At 33.2% G+C, this 26,932-nt stretch overlaps 1 protein-coding gene across 4 annotated transcripts in view; it reads left to right on the top strand.

Annotated features, from left to right (window-relative positions):
- The window catches only part of RUNDC3B (RUN domain containing 3B), a 151,425-nt gene extending 124,954 nt beyond the window's left edge, over positions 1-26,471 (top strand). For 2 of the 4 annotated variants that reach the window (XM_079151715.1, XM_079151716.1), the window contains 3 exons: positions 3,479-3,625; positions 11,375-11,496; positions 21,043-24,354. In XM_079151715.1, coding sequence (XP_079007841.1) covers positions 3,479-3,625; positions 11,375-11,496; positions 21,043-21,188 — 415 coding nt within the window. In that variant the 3' untranslated portion in view covers positions 21,189-24,354. Of the gene's footprint in view, positions 1-3,478; positions 3,626-11,374; positions 11,497-21,042; positions 24,355-24,389 lie in introns of those variants that run through there. The other 2 variants (XM_079151713.1, XM_079151714.1) reach the window with 2 other exon arrangements.
- Positions 26,472-26,932: the final 461 nt, after the last annotated feature.

Below are 26,932 nucleotides of genomic sequence, written 5' to 3'. Positions count from 1 at the left end.
CAAAACTGGGGCCTTATGCCTGCCAGGCAACTACTCCATCACTGAGCTATTCCCCCAGCCCAAAGTTACAATATTTTAAAAAGACTCAATATTCGTTAACCATCCCAATAAATAAATATTAAATAAAGCTGCTATTCCCAGGTAACTTATAATCAAAGAAAAAGAACAGAGGACAGACTAAATCATTAGAATAATTGATTTTTGATTTTTTGTTTGTTTGGTTTTTGGTGCTGGGATACAACCTTATGCATGCCAAGCAAGTGCTCTACTGTGTATCTATACCCAACCTTAGAATAATTGATTATTAAATTTTATGAGACTGCAAAACAAGATGGTATCATTGTGGACAGAAGTGATCTGAGCATCTTTATGTAAGAGGTAGAAAATGAAATGGACCTTGGGAGATGGATAGAATTTGGACCTTTTGAAATATAGTAGGGATAGGGTTAATGGTGGAGGAGCAAAGACAAGGAGATGATCATATTGTTGACATATAAGTAAACCTGAGTTTTTGATCATTTTCTCTAATAAGGCACCCTTGCAACTTACTAAGTAGCTTTATTTTAGCATTAAAAGTGTCAGAACTGCCTCAAAGAAAGATTTGATGGAGTTATATCTAGCTTAAAATTTATAAAAGAAAGTCTTTCTTTAAATGGTTTTTGAAGATTTAATTGTTATTTTGAGAGCCCAAATTCCTGAATAATTAATTTGTCTTGAGAACCTAAAAAGAAATTACTAGAAATTTAGAGGTAGATACCACAGGAAAGTTATTAAAATTAACTGTGATGAATGTATCATTGCTACTTTCTTAACCAATTAAACAATTTTCCTTGAGTGGAACTTTCTGTAGAATCTTTACTTAATATAAAAAAAGGTAAATCTATGATTTATATCATAGATGAATGATTAGTTGAATCTATCACATACAGAATGGTTCCATGTTTAGATTAGCTGACTAACTTCACCAATTAGAGTTTTAATTAAAGTGAAGTACTAAACATTATATCTTTTTACTTTTACCACTGATTTAACACCATTATATAATAACAATTGTTGAGTAAAGTAAACCCACTTTTAAGCTGGACCAAATAAGAAAAATATCATCAGTCTCATATTAGGGGTATTTGAATCAGTTTGAACAAGTCTTGATATTAACAGGGTATATTAGAAGTTCTAAGGTAAGTGGTAGAATTCTTTGATTGCAACCAATCACAATCAACTCTTGAACACAAATAGAATTCATTACAGGTATCAGCAACTCAGGGACTGGAAACAGGGACTGTAGGGAGGTCTCTCTTCTCAGACATTCTGGTCAGGGCCCCACTGCTTGAAGTGAACGAATCGCTCTGTCCTTTTATTAGCTCTAGTCAAGATAAAATCCAGGGATGGGATTTTACAACCTAACTTAATTCATTTGCCTGTCCCATAGTGTACTGGAGTATGCAGGAGTGGTGAAAGAAAGGGCCTTATGCAAGGATTCTCCAACACTTCCTCTTCATAGTGGCAAGGCAAGTGCCTGGATTTCCTGTCTCCACATTCCTCACAAAAGAAGGGAAAAATATGAACAGAAGCTACACCTATCTTGTACACTGAAATCTCTCATCCCCTGTTTCAGAGGACTGGGCAACTGTCCATAGAAATCAGGATTTCTAAGAACAGAGGTCTAAAGACATACCTTAATCTGTCATTAAGCAAAAATTCTCTATGGACAAATGTGTAGAAACTTTTGTGAAATTTCAGTTTTTTCTTTTATTCTATGAGGTGTAAAATTTCTCACTTTTCAGAAAGAATATTTTATAAATTAGAAATTGTTCATTTGTTTATTAACAGAGTTCTGTCAGTGTCCTTGCTTCACACATGCATGTTTGCTTTTCTCACACCCTGCCCTGAGTATTTCCTGTGAGCCAGCTAGGACTTTGAAGTTGAGTTTTCCAGTGCTGTTCACTAGAAACCTGAGAGAGGGAATATATAAAAGAAAAATCTAAGAAAACCCATAATAAGGATAGTTTATTATAATAGATTATCTGGTCAATAGTCCTTAGTTCTGCTTTACATGAGTTCTCTATCAATCTTAATTTAAAAAAAAAAAAAAAAAAAAAAAAACTGCTGTTTTAGTTTTAAAAGCAAGGTTAAAATACCTTTAAAGTCTTTTCTGAATTTTTCATTTATTTTCCAGTGCAATGAACTTGTGCCAACTAACCAAAAAGATTATCTTCATGGAATACATCCTCACTGACTTTTGCCTATACTTATACATTCTTACTTATACATTCTTATACATTCTGAGACAGGATCTAGTGCATATATTAGATAATGTTTCTTTGTGGACATCATAGAACAAATATTTTTCAATACACAGATACTGTGAAAAATCATAAATATTTGCCTATAGCCTGGTAGAAACATGTAAAAACAGTAATTCTTTTCGAATCACTGTTAAGTTAGAGGGGATGTGCTGGCTGATTTTCCTTAGTGCAGGATTGTGCTACCAGTACTTCACTTCCTCCCTTCTCTTGCCACTCACCAAGGACAATTGTCTCTAGAAGTTGTGGCAAGCACAAATGACTTCCTTGCTTCTGACTTGATGGTTCAGAACCTTGGCACACTAAGGTCATGGATCCTGTCTGAGGATGCACATTGCCTAGATGATTTTTAAGGCTCTTTAGACATAGAGCAGCCCTCTTCTATTAAATCTTCTTTAAACATCAATTTAAATGTTGAATTTGTTTCATGAAGATGGTCTCTTGGTTCATACAGTTGAAATTTTAGCAAAAAGATACTTCTTTTGTAAGTTGTTATTAACAATAACAGTTCTACAAAACTAAAGAACACAAAAATTAAAACCATGAATTGTTATGATGACTTTATTCTGTAGTTGGAATATGTCCAGTGGTTTATATTCTTTACTGCAGTTGTCACTGGTTTAATCACATTCATAAAGATTTATAGTCACATCCATCAAAAACAGTTATGGATCTCATAGATTTTTTATTTTGTATTTTTCTGCACCCTTTATTTTAAAATTCATTTTAATTGCTTTTCATTTACTTGAGTTAAATTGCTTTTGGAGGTTTTTTCTGAGTTTCCAAGCCAGAAAAATCATACACATGAAATCTTACATATTTTAAATGGCATCCAATAGCTTATATATTTAGGCTATTACCATTGTTTTTTAGTTATGATATAAAATGCTCCTTTGGTCTTTTAGTCTTTTAGTAATTATCTCTGTGGAAAAGACAGGAAGTCTGAATTTCAATAATACTGATTTAATGTAATCAGCAGAGAAAGAATGAAAAGCACATACTGCAAAAGACAAAACAGCCATAGTCCCAGCCAGTCTTCTGTTAATAGATTTGTTCACAATCTATTAACGTACCACTTTTAAAAGATGAATTTTGGGGGCCTAAATTGATATCATTAGGTTCCTCTGCCATTTTAACAGTGAAGACAAAAGCACTCACCATCTTAATATTCACAGGACTGTGCTAAAGAATAATGATTTAAGATCAAGACAAGAGTTAACTGCCCATCTCACCAACCAGTGGCCTTCCCCAGGAGCTCTGGATGTCAATGCTGTTGCCTTGGATACGTTGCTTTACCGAAAACACAATAAACAGTGGTATGAGTAAGTGTAACACCTTTTTTTCCAACTAATTACAAATTCACTTGTACCAAAACATGTGGCTATCCACTTTGGTGTCTCAGTTTTTCTTCTGAATTTATTACTAGCTTAGAGCAAAGATAGACTTTAGGTCTACTTTGGTTAGGTTAGATTAAGACAGTGGATGTGTTAACATTTTCAAGCCAAGGCACCCTGGGGAAGTAAAATATCTGAGAAATTCTCATGTGGTAGTATTGAACCAACTATCTACTTCTGTTAAAGTTTTAGCCAGTCCTTCAGTTACATCTATGAACTTACGTTTAATGAACCATTTATTTTTTAATTCTAGCTTTGGTGTTATATTTGCCTAGAATTAATTTTCCTGCTTGTTAGAAGACATAAGATTCTATCTCATGAAAGGATAAAAAGATATATACTTGGTTTTGGTGGATCTGAAAGTGTTGTGTTCATTTTCAGTAAATTTAATTTTAGAAGTTATAGGAAATACAGACTCTACCTATGGACAACAGACCCTTTTCCTGTTTCTTTGCCCTGGTAATTCAGGACTATTTCTTTTAATTATAGTATTTTAATGTTGAGTGAGCTACAAAATTGTAGGTAATCTTCATTTTGAAAATCACAAAGTGTATTACTTTCTTTTGACTTACTTTCCCATCTTAATCATTTGTTTCACTATAGTTTTCGTCTTTAATTTTCTGATTATTTTCTCTGAATTCCCTCTCTCTTATACCCATGTGTTGCTTTCTTCCCTTTTCTCTATCACTTTTCTCATTTTCCGTCTTCCCTCCCTTCTTTCTATTCTTCTCTCCTCCCCATTCCTCCTTCTCTCTGTTTTCTCTATTCCTCTGTTTCTCTCCGGAGTCCTTGTTCTTCGTTTACCCTGGTGGAGCCAATACGTATCCTTCGTGAGCCAGATTATTTTTGAAATAAATCATTCAAATTCTTCAAATATTAAATGTTTCCTAGTATGATTCAAGGTGTTGACATTGGATATTTTATAGATTAGGATCTAGTTTATACACTCTTATATAAGTTTTAAATGACTAGAATGTATCTTATACTGTGTATGATTTAACCCTTCTGTGGCATATTTAATTAATAGAAGAATGTTTTATTTCTAATTTGTGATTGAAAATTTGAATTTCAGTATTTGGAATATTTTATATATAACACAGGAGATATTATTGCTTTTTTAACTGTGAAAATGTTATGATATTAAATAATATTAATAAGTTAAGAGACTATGCCTTTTTTTGGTACTGGGGATTGAACCCAGGAGTACTTTACCACTGAACTATTTATCTTCAGTCCTTATCTAGTTATTTATTTTTAATTTTGAGATACGATCTTGCTAAGTTGCTGAGGGTCTCACTAAGTTTAGCTGAGGCTATCCTTGAACTTCCAAACCTCCTGCCTCAGCCTCCCATATTCTATCACTGGAATTATAGGCATGTGCCACCATGCCCAAATAAAAATGGTGTCTTTTAATTACAGTGCTCCTATTGTTATAGTAGATAGAAGGAAATAAATATTTTATCCAGAAAACTTGTGCCCTTTCTTGTCTGCAGAGCTACCTATCAAAGAGCCTATAAAGTACTCTCTAAAGTAGTTTAAAAAAAAAAATTCTAGTTTACCTCTACATGTGTAAATGACTGGTTTTTATGAAGTAATAGAGCAGCGGCAAAAGTAATGGCAGTCTCAGAAAAGAAGGCAGGTAAACTGCCTATTGGTTGTTAAGCATGGATCTAGATTTTGTTTTTTGGTTTTTTTGGGTTTTTTTTGTTTTGTTTTGGGGGGTCCATATGCTGGGAATTGAACTCAGTGTCACTCGACCACTTAGCCACATCCCCAGACACCAATTTTGCATTTTTGTTTAGAGACAGGGTCTCACTGAGTTGCTTAGCACCTCACTTTTGGTAAGGCTGACTTTGAGATCCTCTTGCCTTAGCCTCCTAAACCAATGGAATTACAGGCTTGCGCCACGATGCCCAGCTAGATTTTGTTTCTAGACTCAGTTACTGCATTCGCTTAAGAGGGGATTCTCTTCCCTTCTAGCATCTTCATTTAATCTAACTAGCCCTCAGATGTTGGCATTGCTTTTGGATGGCCCTATTTCCAAACTAATATCCCTGAACCAAAATCGTGCAGATGGAGGGGTACAGAGATCACTGAACCTAGAGTTTAGTCAGTAAGTGTTAAGCAATCTCTGCCACTTACTTGCTGTGTAACACAGCAGTACTTCTTAACCTTTCCCTTGTCTGCATGTATTACTGGAGATAATGCCTGTTTAACATCATTTTAAATATCAAATGAGGCAAAAAAAATTGTCTGGCCTTTAATTGCTTCTCAGCAAATCTTTATATACCCTGTATCATCTTTCTTTGTCTCTAATATAACCCTGTATCTTCCATGCAAAACAGTGTACTACACCCACCTAAAGTTCTAGACTCTACTTTCTGAATTTTACATGAAATTAAAATGACCAGCTAACTGCAGTCATTCTGAATAGATAATCCCAATTGTGTCATTTAAAAATGGAAGCTTGGGTTTTCTGACTGAGGGGCTCTCTGTAAATCCTGTTTGAAACTAATTATAGCTTTTCATCAGGATACAGTTTTTACTCTCCTTAAATTTATGAGCCAAGATTCTTGAACTACCTGATCATTAATTTCTTATAATTTGATCAGTATCTTAAATAAATTCAACCGACAATTATTGAAAACCTACAAATTATAGAGGTCATGTCTAAAACTTTTAAATACGTAGTATTAGCTGTGTTGCTAATTTGGAGAAACTGACCTATAATTTGTTAGAGTCTTAATGCTAGTAGATGGTTTTTCCTGTGAAGGATATGTCTATAGCTGTTCCTCTAGGGGCTGTGTAACTTTATTCTACCAATTAGCCCAAGACAACTTTAAGAAGAAAGAAAATGTTAAAAGCAAAAATTTGAACAAATTGAACTTTAACAGCATTTATTTAAGCAAAGAACAATTTATGAATTAGGCAGTAGGTAGAACCAGAAAGGGTTCAGAGAGTTTCATCCAGCAGTAGAAGCATCAAGCTTGTACAAGCTAATGTATAGCAGAGTAGGGAAATCATCTGATTGACTACAGCTAAGCATCTGCCTTATATGGGCACAGTGTGATGAGTCAACTGTATGATTAGATGAAGCGTGGCTCTGTTCTGAAACAAATATGCTCTTGAATTAGGTTTCAGTTTATAACTTTTTTACACACACTCACACAGACACACCTAAATTAGGTTTCAATTTGTTTATGTATTAAGTTAGGTGACAGTTTGTTACTGGGAACTTAACATAGTGACATAGCCTGAAACTAATGGACTCCTATTTATTTGATTTAGTAGAGTACTATACTATTCTATTTAATGAATTTGTTGGTTTGTTTGCATTTCCTAAATTGAACTATTCTATATCTTGGTTATGTTGTCACCTCCTTATGGAGTTATCTCTGTTGTAATCTACTTATAGAGTGATCCCTCTCACAGTAGAAGATCTGAAATTTATTTTCATTTGCTATGCTGCTTATAAAACTTTTAAAATATGATTTCCAGTGTATTTCTTGATTACCTAGACCTGGCAAGATAATCCAGGGTGATTTTATATCTTTTCCTTTATTTTGAATATGGCAATACCATGTTTAAAAAGTTTTTTTCTGTGAAGGATATGTCTATAGCTGTTCCTCTAGGAGCTGTGTAACTTTTAAAACATTTAGGATTACAGAAAAAAACTCATTAATAAATAAATACATAAAGTATGTTCACCTAACACAACATGGAATGATTTTTTACTTTTTTGTTTACAATATGTTCTGTCTTAATATTTTTTATTCATAAAGTCTAGGTAAGATAAGCCAGTTAGATAATCCTGTTAGAATGATTTGTTATATAACCTTGTTGAATTATTGCCTGACTTAATTAATCTTTTGCCAAAAGATCAGATTCCTTGTCATCAAACTTATGTTTTCTACTTAAGATTTTTTTAAGTTGTTTAAATTAATCATTGACTCCAATATGACTCTAAGTCTGTAAAATTGTGAGATTCATGAACTTTAATAACCCTTTCATGATCTATTATTTAGGCTTTTAAATTTTCTTTAATAACTTTCACTTCAGATGTTTTAGGAATTCTCCTTCCCACGTGTCTTCAAACATGTTTGGAGTAGATGTCTCTAAAGCACCAATACCGCAAACATATTTTAGTTTGTAAAGTGGTCATTGACCTGATCCACATGGTCCTTTCCTAGAAGACTTTTCTTGCATCACTCTGTTAACAAATTTTCACTAGATTTAGAGAATGTAAATATTCTGCTGTAAAAAATTATTATTTTGTTCCTTAAACCTATTTCTATAAAAAATAAGAATAAAAATATAACATATTTTTCTCCATGTAATTGCATGTGCCTCTATATACACAATGCTCATATATTTGTTTTTATTTTCCACATGTGGATAATACTTGTCTCTTTCTGTGCATCATTCTGTTTCCCAGTGTCTACCAGATAATGTAAATTATTGACCTTAACACACCTATTGGGCAAATAAATGACATAAATTATCCATATTATTAATTCTGATCATTTACATAAAATGTAAGAAAATTAACTAATAAATGAATTCAGGCCTATCACTCAGTTTCCTTTCTTTGATACCCAATTTCATGTATATGAATTTGTATTTGGGTGGTTTTAAAATATTTGAATAGTTAGATTTTGAATATAGTATATTTTATTATATCCCAAATGCCCATGACATATGATATAATTCCTATGAGTTTAATTTAAATTATATTTAATAGTATAATAACATTACTAAAATATAAATTTTTGTATAGTCAGAATGCAATGCTATTACTGTTTGGGGGTTCTTATTTTGATTAGGTTAAGCTACTGATATTTTAAAAATTCTATTATGAGATATAAAAATAGCTATTAATTTGTATTGGTATGTCTGGTGGGTTACATTTAAATCTTACAGCATGATGTTAATGAGTATAAAATTCCAAGATAGGACTTAGCTGTGGACTTTTAATGACAGAACGCCCCTAGATGTAAAGCTCACTATGTGACAACAAATGTTGTCTGATGGTGCCCCAAGTCTTGGTGGAAATTAGGTAAAATGTAAAGCCAGACTCATTCTTTGATATACTGAAAGCAGCTGAACTAGTTTCCTCCCAGGTAGTGTGTTTGTAGTAATCTTCAAGCAAGGGAGATATTGTAAAGTACTGTTTTTAATGTCTTATGAATAGAGTACTTAATTTTGGTTTGGAATTTTTATTATTGCTTCAAAACATCATTGTACATCAAATTCTATTTCTATATGCATTGGTATTGGGTTAAGTAAAGTGTATAACTCAAATATTATCTGCTGTGACAAATTAAAGTGTATAAAATTCCCCAAATCACTTTGAATTCAGAAGTGTGCTATCCTAAAGAAACTTCAGTAGTCATGCAGAAAACTCATTTTATGTTGCTGTTCTCAGGGGCTGCCTTTATAGTTTCTTCCTCCCAGTGACTGTAGTCCTGGAGGTTATTGTAAATGTGTGCTGTGAAACTCTAAGGCCTTATTTAACACTATTTAATGAATTTCATGTCTTTTTGCTTATGAGTACTTCATGTTTGTAAATATCTATATATTTTTTTAAATTTTAAAGTACTAACAAGTTTCTCATGATGAAAATCAGTGTCAGAGATTCATTTTAAGCCATGAATTTAAAAAACAAGTCTCCTACTTACTGGACAATAAAAATTATTTGAAGAAACATTTATAATATAAATTATATGTACAATTTATTATTATAGAAAATAAAATTGCTCACTAAATTCCTGTTTCTGCTTTCCTCTAGAGCTAAGGAAATAAGTCTAATGAAAATAAAGTGAAATTTTTAGTAATATAATTAAATACGATATAATTTACATGTTCTATCTCAGTGAACAAGGCTATTCTATAATAAGGGTTTCTAACAAAATAGGAAACCAAATCTTTTTTTTCCTATATTAGAGATAAGATAGCAATTAAGGCAACAGAATTAGGGCCAGGCTTCCAGGTTTAAATCTAATTTCTTTGTGCCCCAGTTTCCTTGGATATAAAGTGGAGGTAATAATTCTAACTTCTTAGGGTACTTGTGATGATTAAGTAAGTTGTGTGTGTGTGTGTGTGTGTGTGTGTGTGTGTGTGTGTGTGTGTGTGTGTGTGTGATAGTGCCTAGCATATAGCAAGTGCTATGTAAATGTTGGGTATCATTTTTATTACATATCATGTAACTCATAAAAGTGTTACCTGCCTTATTTGAGATTTCCTGCAATAGCAGAATCTTACTTAAAAATTATAATTAAGCACTTTTATACCCAGATTTTGAAAAGTCATCATATTATAACTTGAGAACACTGCATTCTAAGCTAGTAAAGTTTTTCTGTTGTCTCATTCTTCATTTTGTAGAGGGGAAAACAGATCTCTCCATTGCTATGAAATCCTAAAAAATTTTATCTTAATAAAATTGATGGAGTATAAGCACAAAAGCAATTTTAACTAACTATAAATAACTACTGTTTTTTTGTAGACATATTGGGCTCTGCCCTGTTTTTTTGTTTGTTTGTTTTTGGACTACAGATTGAACCCAGGGGTTCCACACTCCCAGCTCCCAGCTGTTTTTATTTTTAATAGAAATTACAGGCATGTGCCACCACACCCAGCTGGGCTCTGCCTTTTTAAAAAATGTGCAATATAGTTTTAGTAAATGAATATTTTCCCATTTCCTTCTCATTTTGAATTGAGTCCTGACTAACTTAAAACAACCTTTAAGCATAAGTATACAAATAATATTAAATATCAAATTTGTCAAGTCTGACAAATCTGTAAGTCTACTATTATGTATATGAATAGATCTGTGAAATAGATTAAACTGTATGTGCTTTCTTATAAATATCATCATAAAATATATTTCTAGAAAATTAGTTGGGGTTTGGATACCTTGTGAAATAGACATTGAAAAGCATCTTTCTTTTCCTAGATCATGTATTTGGAAATGATCATTTTTCTCCTTTACATGAAATGTGAATAACTAACAGAGCTGCATGTATGTTGTGAGTTGATTTTATCCTAAAGAGTCAAATATGAGAAAGGGTTAATAATAAGCTTTCATTAAATTTTTACTTATAATTGAGCTTATTCTCTAATATAATTTACTCTTAATTAATTAATAGAAAATGGTCCTCAAAATTTCATATAAATGAGAGAAATTAATTAGTTATTACCCATATCTTTAAACTTAAGAATCATAGGAATTTATAATAATTTTGTTATTTTTTAATAACCATCTATAAGCATACTAAGGTATTAAACAAATCTGAATTACTTGAAACACTGCTCATTATTAACCAGACTTTGTTTCTTCATTAGGAATAATCTGTAGATTTTCTTCTTTTTTGAGAATTATAAATAACTCAATGATAAGTTTTCATTTTCTAGTCAACCAGATAATCAAAAATGGTTTTAATTTGTTTGAGAAATTATTTTCCTTCTCTCCTTTTTAAGAAGTAAAGCATAATACCTCCAAAGAGGGTAGGAGTAAAACTGTAATAGAGATAAAACTGAAGCCATATAAAGACAAAATTTAGGGTAAATGTTGGGAAGAAAATTAGCTAGAAATTTAATAAACTGAAAACTATTGAAGAATTTTTTAGAAATTCTTTTTTGTTAGAAAAATGCAAGTAGTGTTTTATCTTTATTTTACAGGAAGAGTTATCATAGTCTTGACCAGTTGTCAGCAGAAGTTAGCCTTTCTCAGACTTCATTGGATCCAGGTCAGTCACAAGAAGGAGAAGGAAAACAAGACCCATTGAATTTAATCAATGAAGGTAAGAAAACAAAAATCTGTTTGAAAGTTATCTTTTTCACACTATTTATGTTTTGAGAGTGGAGAAATTCAGATAATAATAGTGACATTTCTGTGAAGCATGCTAGAAATCAAGCCACCTTATGATTAAATATGGTCTGCCCTTGTTTCTTTCTCAGGTGTTTGTGTCTAACCTTCTCAGAGGCTTACCTGTGTTATTGGATTATTAATAATAATAAAGAAAACAAATTTTAGGCAAAAAGATAAAACTGCTTTCAAGGGGAATAGAGTGAGATCAGTAGTAACCTCTTCTAGTTTTGCAATGATAACAATTAGAAAAAATAAAGATCTTCCTAAATAACACATTTTTTTTAAAAAAAGGAAGAAAACATATCATCATGTAATAATAAAAAAACAGCAAATAATACAGAAGCAGAATGATACATCAAATAGGAAGGAACACCAAAAATACATACAAAAATCAAAGAAAACATGTAAAGAAAGGTAGTAAAAGTAACAACACCTACGTAAAAATTACAATTTAAGTTATTCAGAAGGTCTATAAAGCAATAGAACAGGAAAATTAAAACACAAAGAAATCAGGGTAGTAGACTTGATATCAGACAAGTAGAATTTAAGTCAAATGCATTAAATATTACGAAGTCACGTTTCAATGCCGAAAACCACAATTAAGATGTAACAGGATTATGCACCTAACAATGGTATCCACTTTTATACAAGATAAAAGGAGACATGTAAACCTAGTGACAATAAGGGATTTAATGCACTCGTCTCAATAAGAAAATCAAATGGACAAAAACCAAGTAATGATACAAAAGACCTAGAGCAGAATGTTACAGTTTGGATCATAAATGTCCTTCAAAGGCTGTCAAAGATTGAGTGTTCAGCTTGGCATTGGAAGGTGGAAACTTTGTAAGAGGTGGGTTCTAATGAGAGGATCCACCTAATGAGAGGTGGGTCCTTTTGATCATTGAGGAGCATGCCCTTGAAGAAGATAGTGGCACCCCAGCCTCTCCTCTTCTTTTTTCACTTCTGACCATGCTCCCTGAACTGGTGTGCTGCCTCTACAAGCCAATCAGTCATGGACTGGACCCTCTGGAACTGTGAGCCAAAATAAATATCTTTTTTAAAGTTGATTATCTCAGATATTTGTTATAGTAACAGAAAACTGACTACCACAGATCTAAAAGACCTAAATAACATAATCAATAAGGTAGATCTTATGATATATGGAACTTTACACCCTGATTATAGATAATACACCATCCTAAGTACAAATAGAATAAAATCATCATATATTAGATCATAAAGAAAATAATAAATTCAAAAAGTAGAAAATTACAAATAGTATTCTCTGGTCACAATGTTAGAGAACCCTAAAATTATTCATCATGATAATTCTTTTGTTCAGAGGGATCTTTCACTTGGAAATAAATAAACCTATTAAACAACCCTTGGGTAACAGAGAAATGCAAGCTAAAATTATTAATATCTCAAAAATAGTGATAATAGATTTTATAGGGTTGACTTCAAGCAGTAACCAGAGAAAATTTTATCTCATATAATTTTATTAATAAAAATAAAATAAGATAAATGAATTATATTTTTTGGCTCACAAAGCTGGAAAAAGAACAACAAAGTAACCAAAAGCACAAGGAAGGAAATAATAAAGATAAGATCACAAATAAATGAGATAAAGAATAGAAAATAGAGACTACTTTGCAGACCTCTAAGCAAATTAGTTTAAAAACTTAGATGAAATGGAAAGTTTCCTCTGTAAATATACTTCACAAAATTATATGTATTAGACGTAGAAAACTTAAAACACTGTCCAGGAAAAAAAAACATAGAGCTATTGAAGAACTACTGCACAGAAAAGGGCCAGGCTCACATGGTTTCTGAGAAGCATTCTACCCAAACATCAGAGATCAAATATTCCCCCAGTGCTTTATAAATTATTATTCCAAAATGAAGGAGAACTTCATAATTATTTTAGGAAATAGGTATAGCCAAATAAACACACTATGACAAAAATTATAGACCAACATTACTTAGGGATATTGTTACATTGTTACAAAAGTTCTAAATAGTATATTAGTGAACAAAATTATATCACAACCAGGTGGATTTATTCCAGAATGTTTGGAATGTGAGGTGATCAATATTAGAAAATTCACTAATGTCAAACACTACATTAATAGATTTGAAATAGCATAGGCAATCTCCACAGATGCAAAAAAAAAAAAAAGGCCTTTGTTCGAATTCAACACTTGTGTGATAAATAAGAATATTAAAAAAAAAGAATTGAAAAATACCTCATTTAAACGAATGTATGTGTATGTGTGTATGTATGTGTAGGACTTTTTCTTAAAACTAGTGTCCTACTTAATGGGAAAATACTTAGCTCAGGAACAAAGTAAGGCTATACTTTGTTTCCACCACAATTTCACATTATACTGAAATTATTAGGTAATGCATTTAGAGAAGAAACTAAGTAGAGACATGAGAATTATATTTTTGGTGATGATTTTATGAACGTGGGAAAAGGGAGAAATAAAACAACTAAATTAAATAATAAAAGAAGTCCTGAAATGTAGCTATATATAAAATTATCATGCAGAACTCAATAGTGTTCACTTACCCAAACAATAGTCAGTGAGATACACTAGTGGTCAAGGGAAACTATTTAAATAGCAACAGAGAAGATGAAGTACTTAGACTTTGCACATATGAAATTATTTCTACATAAATAAAACTATAAATCATTCTTAAGAGACAGAAAAGTAGGATTTGAGCAAATTGAAAGAAATACTTTTTTAGTTCCCCCTAAGTAAATTGAGAGTTGGGACAGTCCTATAAATGTTTTTGCTTTCTACTACAGCAACCACACATGTAGGAGTTTACTCTGAGGATATATTTAAACAGTACAAAAATATGAATGCCAAGATTATTAAGCTCCCTTGATATTCCTTCGTTTTTATGCACTTTTCCCTAAGTGCTTAACACATTATAAAGAATTTTCTAGCCACTGCCTTTCTAAAATGTAACTTCTTATTTTGAAATGATTTTAGATTCGTAAGTCATTGTAAGAAATAATACAGAGAAGGGAACTGGACGTGCCTTCCACCCAGTTTACCCTGGTGGTCACATCTTATAAAGCTATAGTACAACATCACAGCCACAATACTGAAATTAATACAACTCACTGAATTTATTCAAATATACATATATTCATAGAGTGTGTGCAGTTCTATGCTGTTACTGCACATTTAGGTTTGTTTTCACCACTGCAGTCAAGATATAAGAAGTTCCATTGACACAGGATCCCTTGTGCTGCCATTTTTTTTTTTTTTACACATTATTAAACATTTATTAGGCATTATATTTCTCATAAATATATCACCATTTAAAATTTTCTAAGAGTTCCGTAATGTGCTGCCCTTTTATAAGCACACCCACCTCCTTCCCAGACCCCCATCTCTGTCCCATCCCTAATCTATGGCAAGCACTAATCTGTTTCCTACTACTAAAATTTAGTCAGTTCTAGAGAGCTATTATAAATCATACAGTATGTATAAAACCATACATGCCATTTAGACATGTGGTACTTCAGCTATTGGGATTAACTTTTTTTCTCTCAGCATATTTCCCTTGAGATCTGTTCAAGTTGTATCTAACAATAGTTCATCTTGTATACTCCCCAAATAGTCCATTTTATGAATATACTATAGTTTTATTTTCAACAACACCCATTAATAAAAGACAATTGGATTATTTGGGGTTATAAATTTACTATGAAAATTACAAGTTTTGTTATGTACAGAAATCTTCATTTCTGTGTCATAAATACCCAGGAATACAGTGCTGAGATGTATGAAGAAACTACCAAATTATTTTGATTGTACCATTTTGTATTCCCACCAGCAGTGGTTGAGCGATCCATTTTCTTCACATTTTTGCCAATGTTCAGTGTCTGATTTAAGCTATTCTGTAATAGCTCTGTATTTCTTTCTTTTTTAAAATTTTCTCTCTTCTGGTTCATGTGGAGTTACCTCACTGGTTTTAGTTTGCATTTCCCTGAACATCTTTTCACCTGCTCCTTTGCCATCTATGTCCTCTTCATTGAAACACCTTCTCATGTCTTTTACCTCTTCTCTAATTAGATCACTTTTTTTAACTGTTGAGTTTTGAGAGTTCAGTAGTTCAATGCTTATACTTGAAGAAAAAACATAATGTTAAAACAGTGTTTTTCATATTCTCTAAAATCAGGGTAATCTTTTTTAAAAAATTAACTCTTAGGGCAGAAACATTTATTGGAAGTTCAACATTTCTTTTACTGTCCTTTTTTCTTATATGGAATTCTTGTCAAAATAAAATGAAAATTTTTATTAAAGAACATTCATGACATCATACCAATTTTATAGTGTTCTTTCCATTTTATTTCTGGACATAAACTATATGATAATATCTTTAGTATTTCTTGCATGCTTTACTGCATTGATTAAATTCTTTTAGAATGAACCTGTTACAAGCATAGTAGATAGGTTTTCCTTCTTAAAAGCTATTTAGAAGCTAAATATATCAAGATGTTTAAAGGGATAATTTTGGTGGTGGAACTTTTACATACTTAATGCATGCTAATATTTTTATTAACATCTCCTCTGAAAAGTCTTAAGAAATAAAGATTTTCTTTACTAGTATTTTAAAAAGCAATTTATGAGTTGGGTATGATGGTGCATACCTATAATCCCAGCAACTCAGAAGTCTGAGACAGGAGGATGGCAAGTTCAAGGCCAGCCTCAGCAACTTAGCAAGACCCTGTCTTAAAATAAAAAATAAAAAGTACTAGGAATATGACTCAGTGATTATGTGCTCCTGGGTTCAATCCCTGGTACCACTACCACCACCAACAAAAATAACAGTAATGTATGTATTCTAAAATTTGCTTAAGCAGGAAAGCAGTTTTTTTATGATTTTTCAGAGTCCTATAATTTAACATTTATCAAGGTGGTTTTAATATATATTATAATCTAAAGGCATAAAATCAAAAACAACTCTATTTCAGAAGTTAAAATGCACTGTAATCATTGCTAGAAAGAGTGAGAAATTATCATTTTTTCCCCAAAATATTTATTAAGCCCTCATATGTGGCAGATATTTTGCTACCAGTTACTGTATTTTATTAAACCTAAGGTGACCTGAGTTAGAATAAACCATTTCTTACGTATCACTAAAAAAATGCTAAGTTAAACTTTGACATGTTCTTATAATTCTTAGTATTTTCGTATTTATTTAAAGAGATCCTTTAGACTTTACTTAACCACTTTTATTTAAATATAATTCACATAATATAAATTTTACCTTTTTCCATTTATTTATTTATTTATTTATTTACCTATTTTCAGTACTGGGGATTGAACCCTCAGACACTACCACTGGGCCCTTTTTACTTTTTATTTTGAGGTGGGGTTGCTGAGTGTCTTGCTAAGTTGTTGAGGCTGGCCTTGAAGTTGCCATCTTCCTGCTTCAGCCTCCTCCGTCTCTGGGAGTCAAGCCTGCCACCATGCTTGGCATCCATTTTAAAGTACACAATTCAGTGGTGATTAGAGCATTCACAGTGTTATTCAGCCATTACCACTGCTTCATTCCCAAGTATTATCATCACCCAAAAAAGAAGCCCTATTAGTACCCAGTCCCAGTTCCCCCTCAGTTTACCCCTGGTAACTGGCAACTACTAATTTACTTTCTGTGTCTTTGGATTTATCTATTCTGAACTTTTCATATAATAGAATCCTATAATATGTAATGTTTTAAAAAATTGTGTCTTATTTGGCTTAGCATGTTTCAGGGTTCATTCATGTTGTAACATATCAATTTTCTATTCCTTTTTGTGACAGAATGATATTATATATTATGGGTATACCATAATTTATTTATTCATAAGTTGAAATTGTGGGTGGTTTTTACTTTTTGGCTCTCCTGAATAATGCTACTATGAAAAATCCATATATAAGCCTTTGGGTAACTGTATATTTTTATTTCTCTTGAGTGTATGCGTAGGGCTGGAATTAACTGGATCAGATGTCTGACCATTTGAGGAGCTGCCACCCTCTTTACCAAAGTGGCTACATTATTTACAATCCCAGTGTCAACCAAAGTGGTTTCAGTTTCTCTTCTAACACTTGTTATTGTCTGCTTTATTTTAATAGAATAGAGCCATCCTAATGGGTATGAATTAGTACTTCATTGTAGTTTTAATTTATATTTCCCCAAGAGTGATTTTTAGCATCTTTTCATGTGCTTATTGATCATTTGTATATCATCTTTTGAGAAATGTTTGTTCAAGTTGGTTTGTTCAAGATGGTTTTAAAATGGACCTGTCCTTTATTATTGATGAATTGAGTTTTAATTTTGATGAAGTCTATTTATCTGTTTTTCTTGCAATTGCTTACGCCTTTGGTGTCATATGTAAGGAACTGTTGTCTAATCCCAGGTCATACAGATCTATACCTATGTTTCCTTCTAGGAGTTTTATAGTTTTAACTTTTACATTTTAGGCCTTTGATTCATTTTGAGTTAATTTTTGTATGTACTGTGGACAAAAGGGTTCAGATTTGTTCTTTTGCATATGAATATGCAGATGTCTCAACATCATTTGTTAAAAATACTTTTCACCCCCTCGCCCCACTGAATGGTCTTAGAACTCCTGTGGAAATCTGTTGACTTTAAGTATATGGACTTACCTCTGGGCCTTCAGTTCTGTTCCATTGGTCTGTGGGTCTTTGCCAGTATTACACTATCCTTGTGCTCATACCACACTGTCTTGATTACTTTAGCTTTGTAGTAGGTTTTGAAATTAGGATATTTGAAGTCTATAATTTTGTTTTTTTACAAATTTGTTTAAGCTGTATGGATCCTTTGCATTTTTATATGAATTTTAGAATCAGTTTGTCATCTCTGGAACAAAATGATAGTGAGAATTTTGATGGGAGCAGCACTGAATGTGTATTGGGCAGTTAGTGCCATTTTAACAGTATTGTCTTCATAGAAAGATTAGATGTTTCCCCACGTATTTAGATCTTTAGCTGCTTTCAGCAATATTCATAATTTTCAAAAGGCATACAATTCTTGCACTTTTGTGGTCAAATTTATTCTTACATATGTTATTCTTTTAGATGCTATTATCAATGTAATTGTTTTCTTAATTTCATTCTTAGATCATTCATTGCTTCTTTTAGACTTTAAGCACCAATTTTTTAAAACTTTTTTAAGTTGTTGATGGACCTTTATTTCATTCATTTATTTATATGCCATGCTGAGAATTAAACCCAATGCCTCACATGTGCTAGGCAAGTATTCTACCACTGAGCCACAGATTTTTAAACATCATATTTTATTGCTCTGTATCTATAAAAGGGGAAATAAAAATAAAATCAGTTGCTCAGGGTGTTTCCAGAACTCCTTCATGTTCAGAGTCAATCTCTTCTGAATCCTTTTTTGAGTCAAAATTGTCAATGACCTTATCTTTCCTCACAGTATCATCCTCTGCACCAACAAAGACTCATTTCAATACTCCACTATTGTAGGAATTTTTATTGCAAGCAACCAGTAAGCTTTCTGCACATTTTTATGCACTTTCCTTTTGCCTATAGTTTCTTTCCACCCCCTCCCTCAATTAAACCAAACACTTTTGGAAGTTAAACATCTTCCCCTCACAGACTATAGGAATTTTATGAAAAAATGTTAACAGAAATCCTGAACAATACATTAATCAGTCACACCAACTACATGTGGCTTCAGGTTTTGTTGCACCAACCTCCCTGCCAGGTGCTCTACCACTGAGCTGTACCTTTTAATCATAATATAATATGATAAACATTTTAAAATATAAATGTAACAACTATTCATCCATATCTTTTCTAAGACTAATTATATTTTCCTGGTCAGCAAAACTGTGAAGTTAGCAAAATCATTTTTTGGTATCTCTTCCCACTTTGCAAAGGAAAGAACAGGCTCAGAGAAGATGTCACAGAGCCAAAAAGGACATAGGCCCTATCTTGAGTTCCAGTGCAATTCCACTGAATCATTCTTTATAAATTGTGTAGTTATTTAATGACCAGCTATTGTGTGCTAGGTACTTGGGAGTATATATTAATGAACAAAACAAAGTCTATGTCCTTTCTCAAAGTTTATCATCTAATGAGAGAGAGAGAGAGAGAGAGAGAGAGAGAGAGAGAGAGAGAGAGAGAGGAAAAAACGAACCTCCACATGCCACAGAGTATGATAAGGTAGAGTAAGTACAAAGGGCTGTGGGAAAACCTCAGAGAGGCTGGTTGAAATTACACATAATATTCAAAACCATCTGATTGATATTCGGTTCAGCTTACACTTCTATAACGGCATGAGTGAAACCCAAGTTTTCCATCTTCAGAAACCTGCTAATTTTCAAAGATTTTAGCCTTTCCCAGCCCAAAGCCAGCCACTTACAGCTACTATTTGTGCATTGTGGGTCAAAACTTACTCAGCTATAGAAAGAACTTGTTTTATCTCAACTATAGAAACAGACGTTTAACATTCTCCCATCAAAGTTCAAAGACCAGCATTTAAAAGAGTTCCTGATGCATATAGTAGATACTGAGTAAATGTTTAATACATGAACAGTCTCTAAAATCAAACCTTCCTTGGAAGTTGGGGTAGTCCAGTCTGACCAGGACCAATCTGTTTCTAAAGCATTATGTAACCTGAGTATGGATTTCCTGGTACTTCTCTGGCATAGGTATTTATTTTATTTGTTTAGTTATTTTATGAGGGGTGGATACCTGGGATATTGAACTCAGGGGCACTTGACCACTGAGCCACATCCCTAGACCTATTTTGTATTTTATTTAGAGTCAGGGTCTCACTGAGTTGCTTAGTGCCTCACTTTTGCTGAGGCTGGCTTTAAACTCGAAATCCTCCTGTCTCAGCCTCCTGAGCTGCTGGGCTTTCAGGTGTGTGCCACCATACCCGACTTGTTTTTTTTTTTTTTTTTTTTTTTTATCCTTTGCTAACCAACCGAACACAAACATGTCCTCGAAAAAAGGTAAACTTTTAATTTTTGCTCTAAAGCATGGTATCTCCAACTTTCTAGAAGCAGGCACACAATCTTGTGTAAGATTTTAGGTTGATGTTGAAACTGCTGAAAGATCTAACATGTCTAGATACAGATCTTTGCACAATTAGATATATTTTTATTATCTTGTAAATCATGAAAGATTCTATTGGTTTTAGGATCTTATTGTTATCATTCTTTTCTTTACGTATTATTTTATTTTAGCACTGTATTGGAGATTGAAGCCAGGGGCACTCTACTACTGAGCTGCATCCCCAACCCTTTTTACTTTTTATTTTGAGATGGGGTTTTGCCAAGCTGTTGAGGCTGTCCTCAACTTGGGATGCTCCTGCCTTAGCCTCCCCAATTGCTAGAATTATAGTCGTGCACCACAATGCCCAGCTCATTGGTTTTGTTCTTGAATGCTATTAATTCTTATTTTATCCTGATTTTTAGGTAAAGAAGACACTCCCTCATTACTTGGTCTCTGTGGGTCTCTTACATCAGTGGCAAGTTACAAATCTCTAACAAGCCTAAAATCTAATGACTACCTTGCAACTCCTACAACTGAGATGACAAGTCCAGGCCTAACTCCATCCTGAAAAACTTTATGTAAAAGCTGAAAGTTTCTATATTGTAAATGTTAAATTTATGTAAGTTTAACTGCCGGGGAGACCTTTGAAATTTTCTATTGTTCTGGTACATGTATGGAATTCTGCTTAGAAAGTTCAGTACTCTGTGTACACTTACAAGGGGAAAAATAATGGTCCTGACATTTTTCATTTTAAAAAACCCTTATATTTGTCATTGAGAAAGTTTAAATTTGAATAGGCTTTAAAAAACTTGCAAAGATTCTCCAAATTAATGATTCATTCATATTGTACAGTTAATATTCAGCTGATTTTTATATATTTCTTTAAATATATCTTAGTGGCCAGAGACTGAGGTCAAGGTTTTATTCGAGAAATTTAAGTATTTTCTTTCACTCCTTTATTCAATGGTCAAATTTTCAAAATAAGACAACCAAATTCACTTTTTCATTAATTTCTAACATGTAAATGCCATATATTTAATATTAGAGGAAGGTTCTAGGCTATAGTTTCACAGTGGTTTTTTAGCTTTTTGTTTGTTTGTTTGGTTTTTTTTTTTTTTTTTGGCTGTGTTGGGGATTGAATCCAGGCCCTGTGCATGCTCTATAGAGAAGTGCTTAACCCTGGGCTATTCCCTAGCCTCTTGTTTTTTCTTCAACATTTATTATTTGGTACTCACTAAACATTCCATTTAACATTTTATAAATTTTCTAGGAATGTGCCTTTTTTGGCAATCACTGATTGACTTTGTATGGGTCATAGGGAAATTATATTATATAGAGAGAAAATGAATAAATTTCTTACCTTTGTTTTCCCAAGATTTTCATTAAAGGTTGTCAATTTTAAAATGTGATCAGGTATGCCTGAAAAGTTGGAAACATTTCCAGATGTAGAAGGAATGCTGGAAAAAGTTATATCAGGAATGATTTCAAGTTCAGTTAAAAATTTGAGAAACTTAAACAAGGATCACTAGCATAACCACCATACTTAACAATAAATAAATGTCTGACATATAGTACTATTTTTTTCTCCCTTACATGCAACAATGGTGTCATGCGTGTTTTACAAACTCTGTCATCATGCCATAATCTCATCTTTAAAATGATGTTAATATTAAAAAGGTCCCTACACTTTTACAAGTAAATTAGTTTTTTTATAATCCATATTTTAAATCTTTTGCAACTTTTAAAACAGCTACATTTGTCCCTTAAATTTCCAGCATATGGAAAATGAAAATATATGAAACATATTTTCTATAGTAAGAAAACGAGGAAAACATGATTAGCTGTGCCAAAGAAGTTTTATACATTGTTTACATGAAAAGGCCACAATATTTATCTGGAATGTCATATGGTATTTTTGTTTATTACTAAAACATTACATTCAAACAAAGTAGCTTTGACATATAGGAAAAGTGTTCCTCCTAAAACAATTTTTTTAGAAGTGAACTTACCTGTTCATTCTTTGTATTAGAAATGTAGGAGTCTGATGGTTCTCTGCAATATTTAGAGCTTAGTTTCATAATTTGGAATATAAAATAATCAATAGTAACAAGGCCAGTCTGATATGTGAGACAATTCAAACAATGCCATTGCAGGGACAAAGGAGACCTGGAAACTTTTAAAATAAGATATCTTAAGTGTGCCAGAATATGCTCAGAGCTTCATTCCTTTAGCTTAAGGCTTTAATATTTGTAGAAATGCAAATGTTCTTCTTGAGAAGTAATACCTTTAATCTATTCTTAATTCTGTATCCCCTTGACCAAGAGTGAAGTATCCAAAGTAGTTTTTAATAAGCATGAGGGAAGGAAGGGGAAGATACAAAATAAAGACATTTGACACCTTGGAAGTATGGATTGAAGAAATGAATGAGGAGGGAACCTTGGAAATTTTAGACTGGCCTTGAGCACTATTGCTGCTTTCCTAAGAACTGTCAGAATACTTAAATGCTTTTTCATTCATGGTTCACTCTCAGCTGACACATAGGATCCTTCAGTAATTAAAAAATATTGTTAATTTTTTTCCATTCATTTTTAAAGTGTAGAAGGAAATTCATGATTCCACAATTGGTATAACTTTTCAGATTTGTCTAATGGGAACAGTAATTTGTGCATCTTAACATGCTGCTAAATGCAGATTTAAACATGACATCTGAGGATCAGGACTTTTTCTCCTTTCTTGGAGCTCTTGGAATTCATCGGCTACTGTGAAATTCAGGTTTTTACAGTTCATTTCACACTAGAGGTAGTTTGTAAATGTTTGCATGAAGAACAATGGATGTCTTAATCTTTAAGTGGTAGTGTTTGTTTTTAACAACCCCTCCCCAAAAGAATGCTGAACTATATGTTAATATTTCCATGTGTATTTTGTTGCTTTGATGTACTATACTTGTTGCATGTATATTAAAGATTTTGTACCATGCATTAATAGACTTTTTCCTTGACTAGAAGGCACCAGATTAAAGTTGTACACTGAACTTTTTGTTTCAACAAATGTGGTAAATATATATTATTTTACACCTAAATTACTAATAGGAAAATGGATTTAGAGAAATCCTTATTTCAACCCAAATTAAATACTCTGTTTTTTTAAAAAATACAGTTATGAACCACATGACATTTCAGTCAGTGATAGAAAGCATTTGTGATAGTGGTCCCACAAGATTATATCAGTGTTGAAAATTCTATTACCTAGTGACATCATAGCTTTCATAATGTCACGACTGATAAAATTCTGAAGTGTCCTAAATGTAATCACAAGGGCTGGAGGATGAAGGAAAAGATGAGGGACATCAATCAGTTAACAGATGGCAGGCAAAACCCAGGAAAAAACGGTTCATGTTCCTGATTATATGTTAAAACCTTGACTTAAATCCCATCACCTTGAACCACCAGGACCACCAAACCCTGTTTACATATCAACTTTTCAGACTAGGGTAAACACCCCAAACAATCCAGAAGCTATCGTTGGGACTGCCCTACTGTCACAACACTTTACCTGCCCTATTATACTGCCTCTCACATCTGTAGCCAATGTAGATTCAATTTATGGTTTCCTTCCCCAAATTTTTGTTATCAAAATACTTTTAACCCTAGGTCTTGTGGACAATTTTCTAACTACTGTCAGCCTTGCTGCTGGGAGTTGTGGACACTTGTCAAGACCTGGTCCTTTTCCTGGCTGACATCTATAACAGCTCAATGAACTCTTATTCCAGAGATCCCGTGGTCTCAAGAGTTTTGGCTTAATATTTTTTGACGGCAGCAACAGGATCCAGTCTTTAAAGGAACAGAAGGGGACATGATCCCCTCAGGGCTGAGTACATTGCCACCATCACAGTACTCTCATCAAACCAAGGTAAGTGCCTCCTGTTTGACCATTCTGAGGCCCTGGAACTGAACACCCAAATCTTGTAATGATCACATTCAGGTCCTGTGGAGCCCCTTCAATTTGGGCTCACCTGGATAGTAGCTGTTCTGGACATCTGTGGCAGAATAGCAGTCTGGAAAACAGGTGAGTTGTCAGGGAGTGCCCTCAAATTTGGAGAAGGAACACCTTCAAATTTTATAAGATAGCCAAGTGCAGTGGAGCATACCTGTAATCCCAGCAATTTGGGGAGGAAGATAGAAAATTCAAAGCCAGCCTCAACAACATAGCAATGAGACCATGTTTCAAAAAATAAAAAGGGATAGGATGTGTCTTCGGGTTGAATGCCCCTGGATTCAATCCCCAACAACAATAGATAACTGGATAGCTAGATCTAGATAGCTAGATATACAGACAAAGAGATGTACCTCTAGTATCCTGGAGTTCATTCCCCAGTAGAATTTTTTAAATAGTAGTATATTTGTGAGGGGACTCCCTCAAATTTGGTGTCATATCTGTTGGGGGGACTCTTGAATTGGGTATTAAAATTTTGTTTCTCTCTTTATTCTGGCTATTTTGTTCTGTCTAAAATACTTTGACCCCATAGTGACATCTTGTGGTCATTCATGTAATCGCTATTTGATATTGGCTGCTTTTAGTTAAACCAACATGGTAAACTCTATTATTCAAATGAGGGTGAATTAAAAATTCACTTTGAATTCAAGACAGATTGCTTCTTATAGTGCTCTTAGAGAAGTTTTTGGAGACTTTGGAAAACTATTTCGACATTGTCCATGATGAGTGGTGGTCTTGTAGGGCTTCCTGCCAAATAACACTTTGTTCCCAAGTCAGAAAGAACACTTCTGGCTCATCAGGAAGGGGCACAAAAAGGGACTTGTCCTAGTGCCTCAGGTACCCTGATAAGTGTGAGGTTCAGGGCCCTCCAAGATCCATAAAAGAGTAGCCAAGGTCTTGCTGGTCACATTCTGGGAGTGACACAAGCACCTCACTTAAACCCAAAACATTCATTTCCTGTCCATATTCATTTCCTGTTCTTAAAATATTCATTTCCTGTCCTTGTTTGAGAAGAACTCTTATTAGTTATGTGAAGTCAAAATTCTAAAACTTCTGTCTGCTTTCAGGAATGCCAGCTAGTGCTAAGAAATGTGGAGCTGAACTGTGCATTTTTTATCACAACAGGTTAACCTTTCTAAGGATGGCAGCTTTTTAGCAAATTATTCTTTTTTGCAATCCTAATTAGAAATCAAATGTACTGAACAATTAGGATGGGAAGTTTATTTCACTGATACACTAAAACTGGTAGATGATCTGCATACTCTAAAATTGCTTCCCTGTTGACCAAGTGCAGTGGCACACACATATCCCAGCAACTCAGGAGGCTGAGGCAGGAGGTCTGCAAGTTCAAGCTAGCCTCAGCAAGTTAGTGAGACCCCGCTTCAAAATAAAAAAAAAATAAAAAAGGGCTGGGGATGTAGTTCTGTGGTAAAATGCCCCTGGACTCAATTCCCAGTACTAAAAAGTTAAAATTTTAAAAAGATTGCTTCCCTAAAAGTTTCTCTTTCTAAAATGACTGAAAGCTAGAAACTATTAAAACAAGAAGAAAGCTTTAGGAAACTTTTAAGAAGCTTTTCCTAATACCAATCTTCTCTCTCTAAACCCTTTATCCAACTCTCCCAAGGCTCCAGGGACCTGAAAACTTAAAAAAGCTGCATAAAGTATAAAGGTTAATCCCTCAGGTCAAGCACACACAAAATGTGCTTCCTTTTCACTATCCCTTAAAGGGATATGCCCTAATGTTAGTAACCCAATTAAGAAAACAAGCAAAGAAGTACATGCTGGGCAAACATTCTACCACTGTGCTGTCCAGTACCCTGGGATAAATGTTATAAATGAACTCTCATATTTTCAAAACACTTTTTCAATAACTAGAACTGTTCAGGACATCTTAAGTAATAGATACTCATTAAATATCAGGGTCATTTCTAAATAAAAATTCTCAAATATCAATTATTAAACATAAGTTTAAAGTTGATATGATGAAAAGTAAGGTATAAATATACTGGGAACTGTGTGTCCTTTTTCAAAATTTTAAATTGTTAATAAGGAAGCATGTATTTCTAAAAATTATACAATTGGGCACAGTGGCACAATGATTCAAGAGGCTGAGGCAGGAAGATTGCAAGTTCAAGGCCAGCATCAGCAACTTAGCAAGACCTTATCTCAAAAATTTAGAAAGGGGGAGGAGGTGCTGGGGAGGTAGCTCAGTAGGTAAAGCACCCTGGGTTCACTCCTCAGTACCAAAAAATAAAAATGAAGTATAAAATTGTGTTGGTCTGGGGGTGGGGTTGTGGCTCAGTGGTAGAGCACTTGCCT

The sequence above is a fragment of the Sciurus vulgaris genome, assembly GCF_902686455.1.
Source record: "Sciurus vulgaris genome assembly, chromosome: 8".
Classification (NCBI taxonomy): Eukaryota; Metazoa; Chordata; class Mammalia; order Rodentia; family Sciuridae; genus Sciurus; species Sciurus vulgaris.
This window is presented reverse-complemented; position numbering and strand designations above follow the sequence as displayed.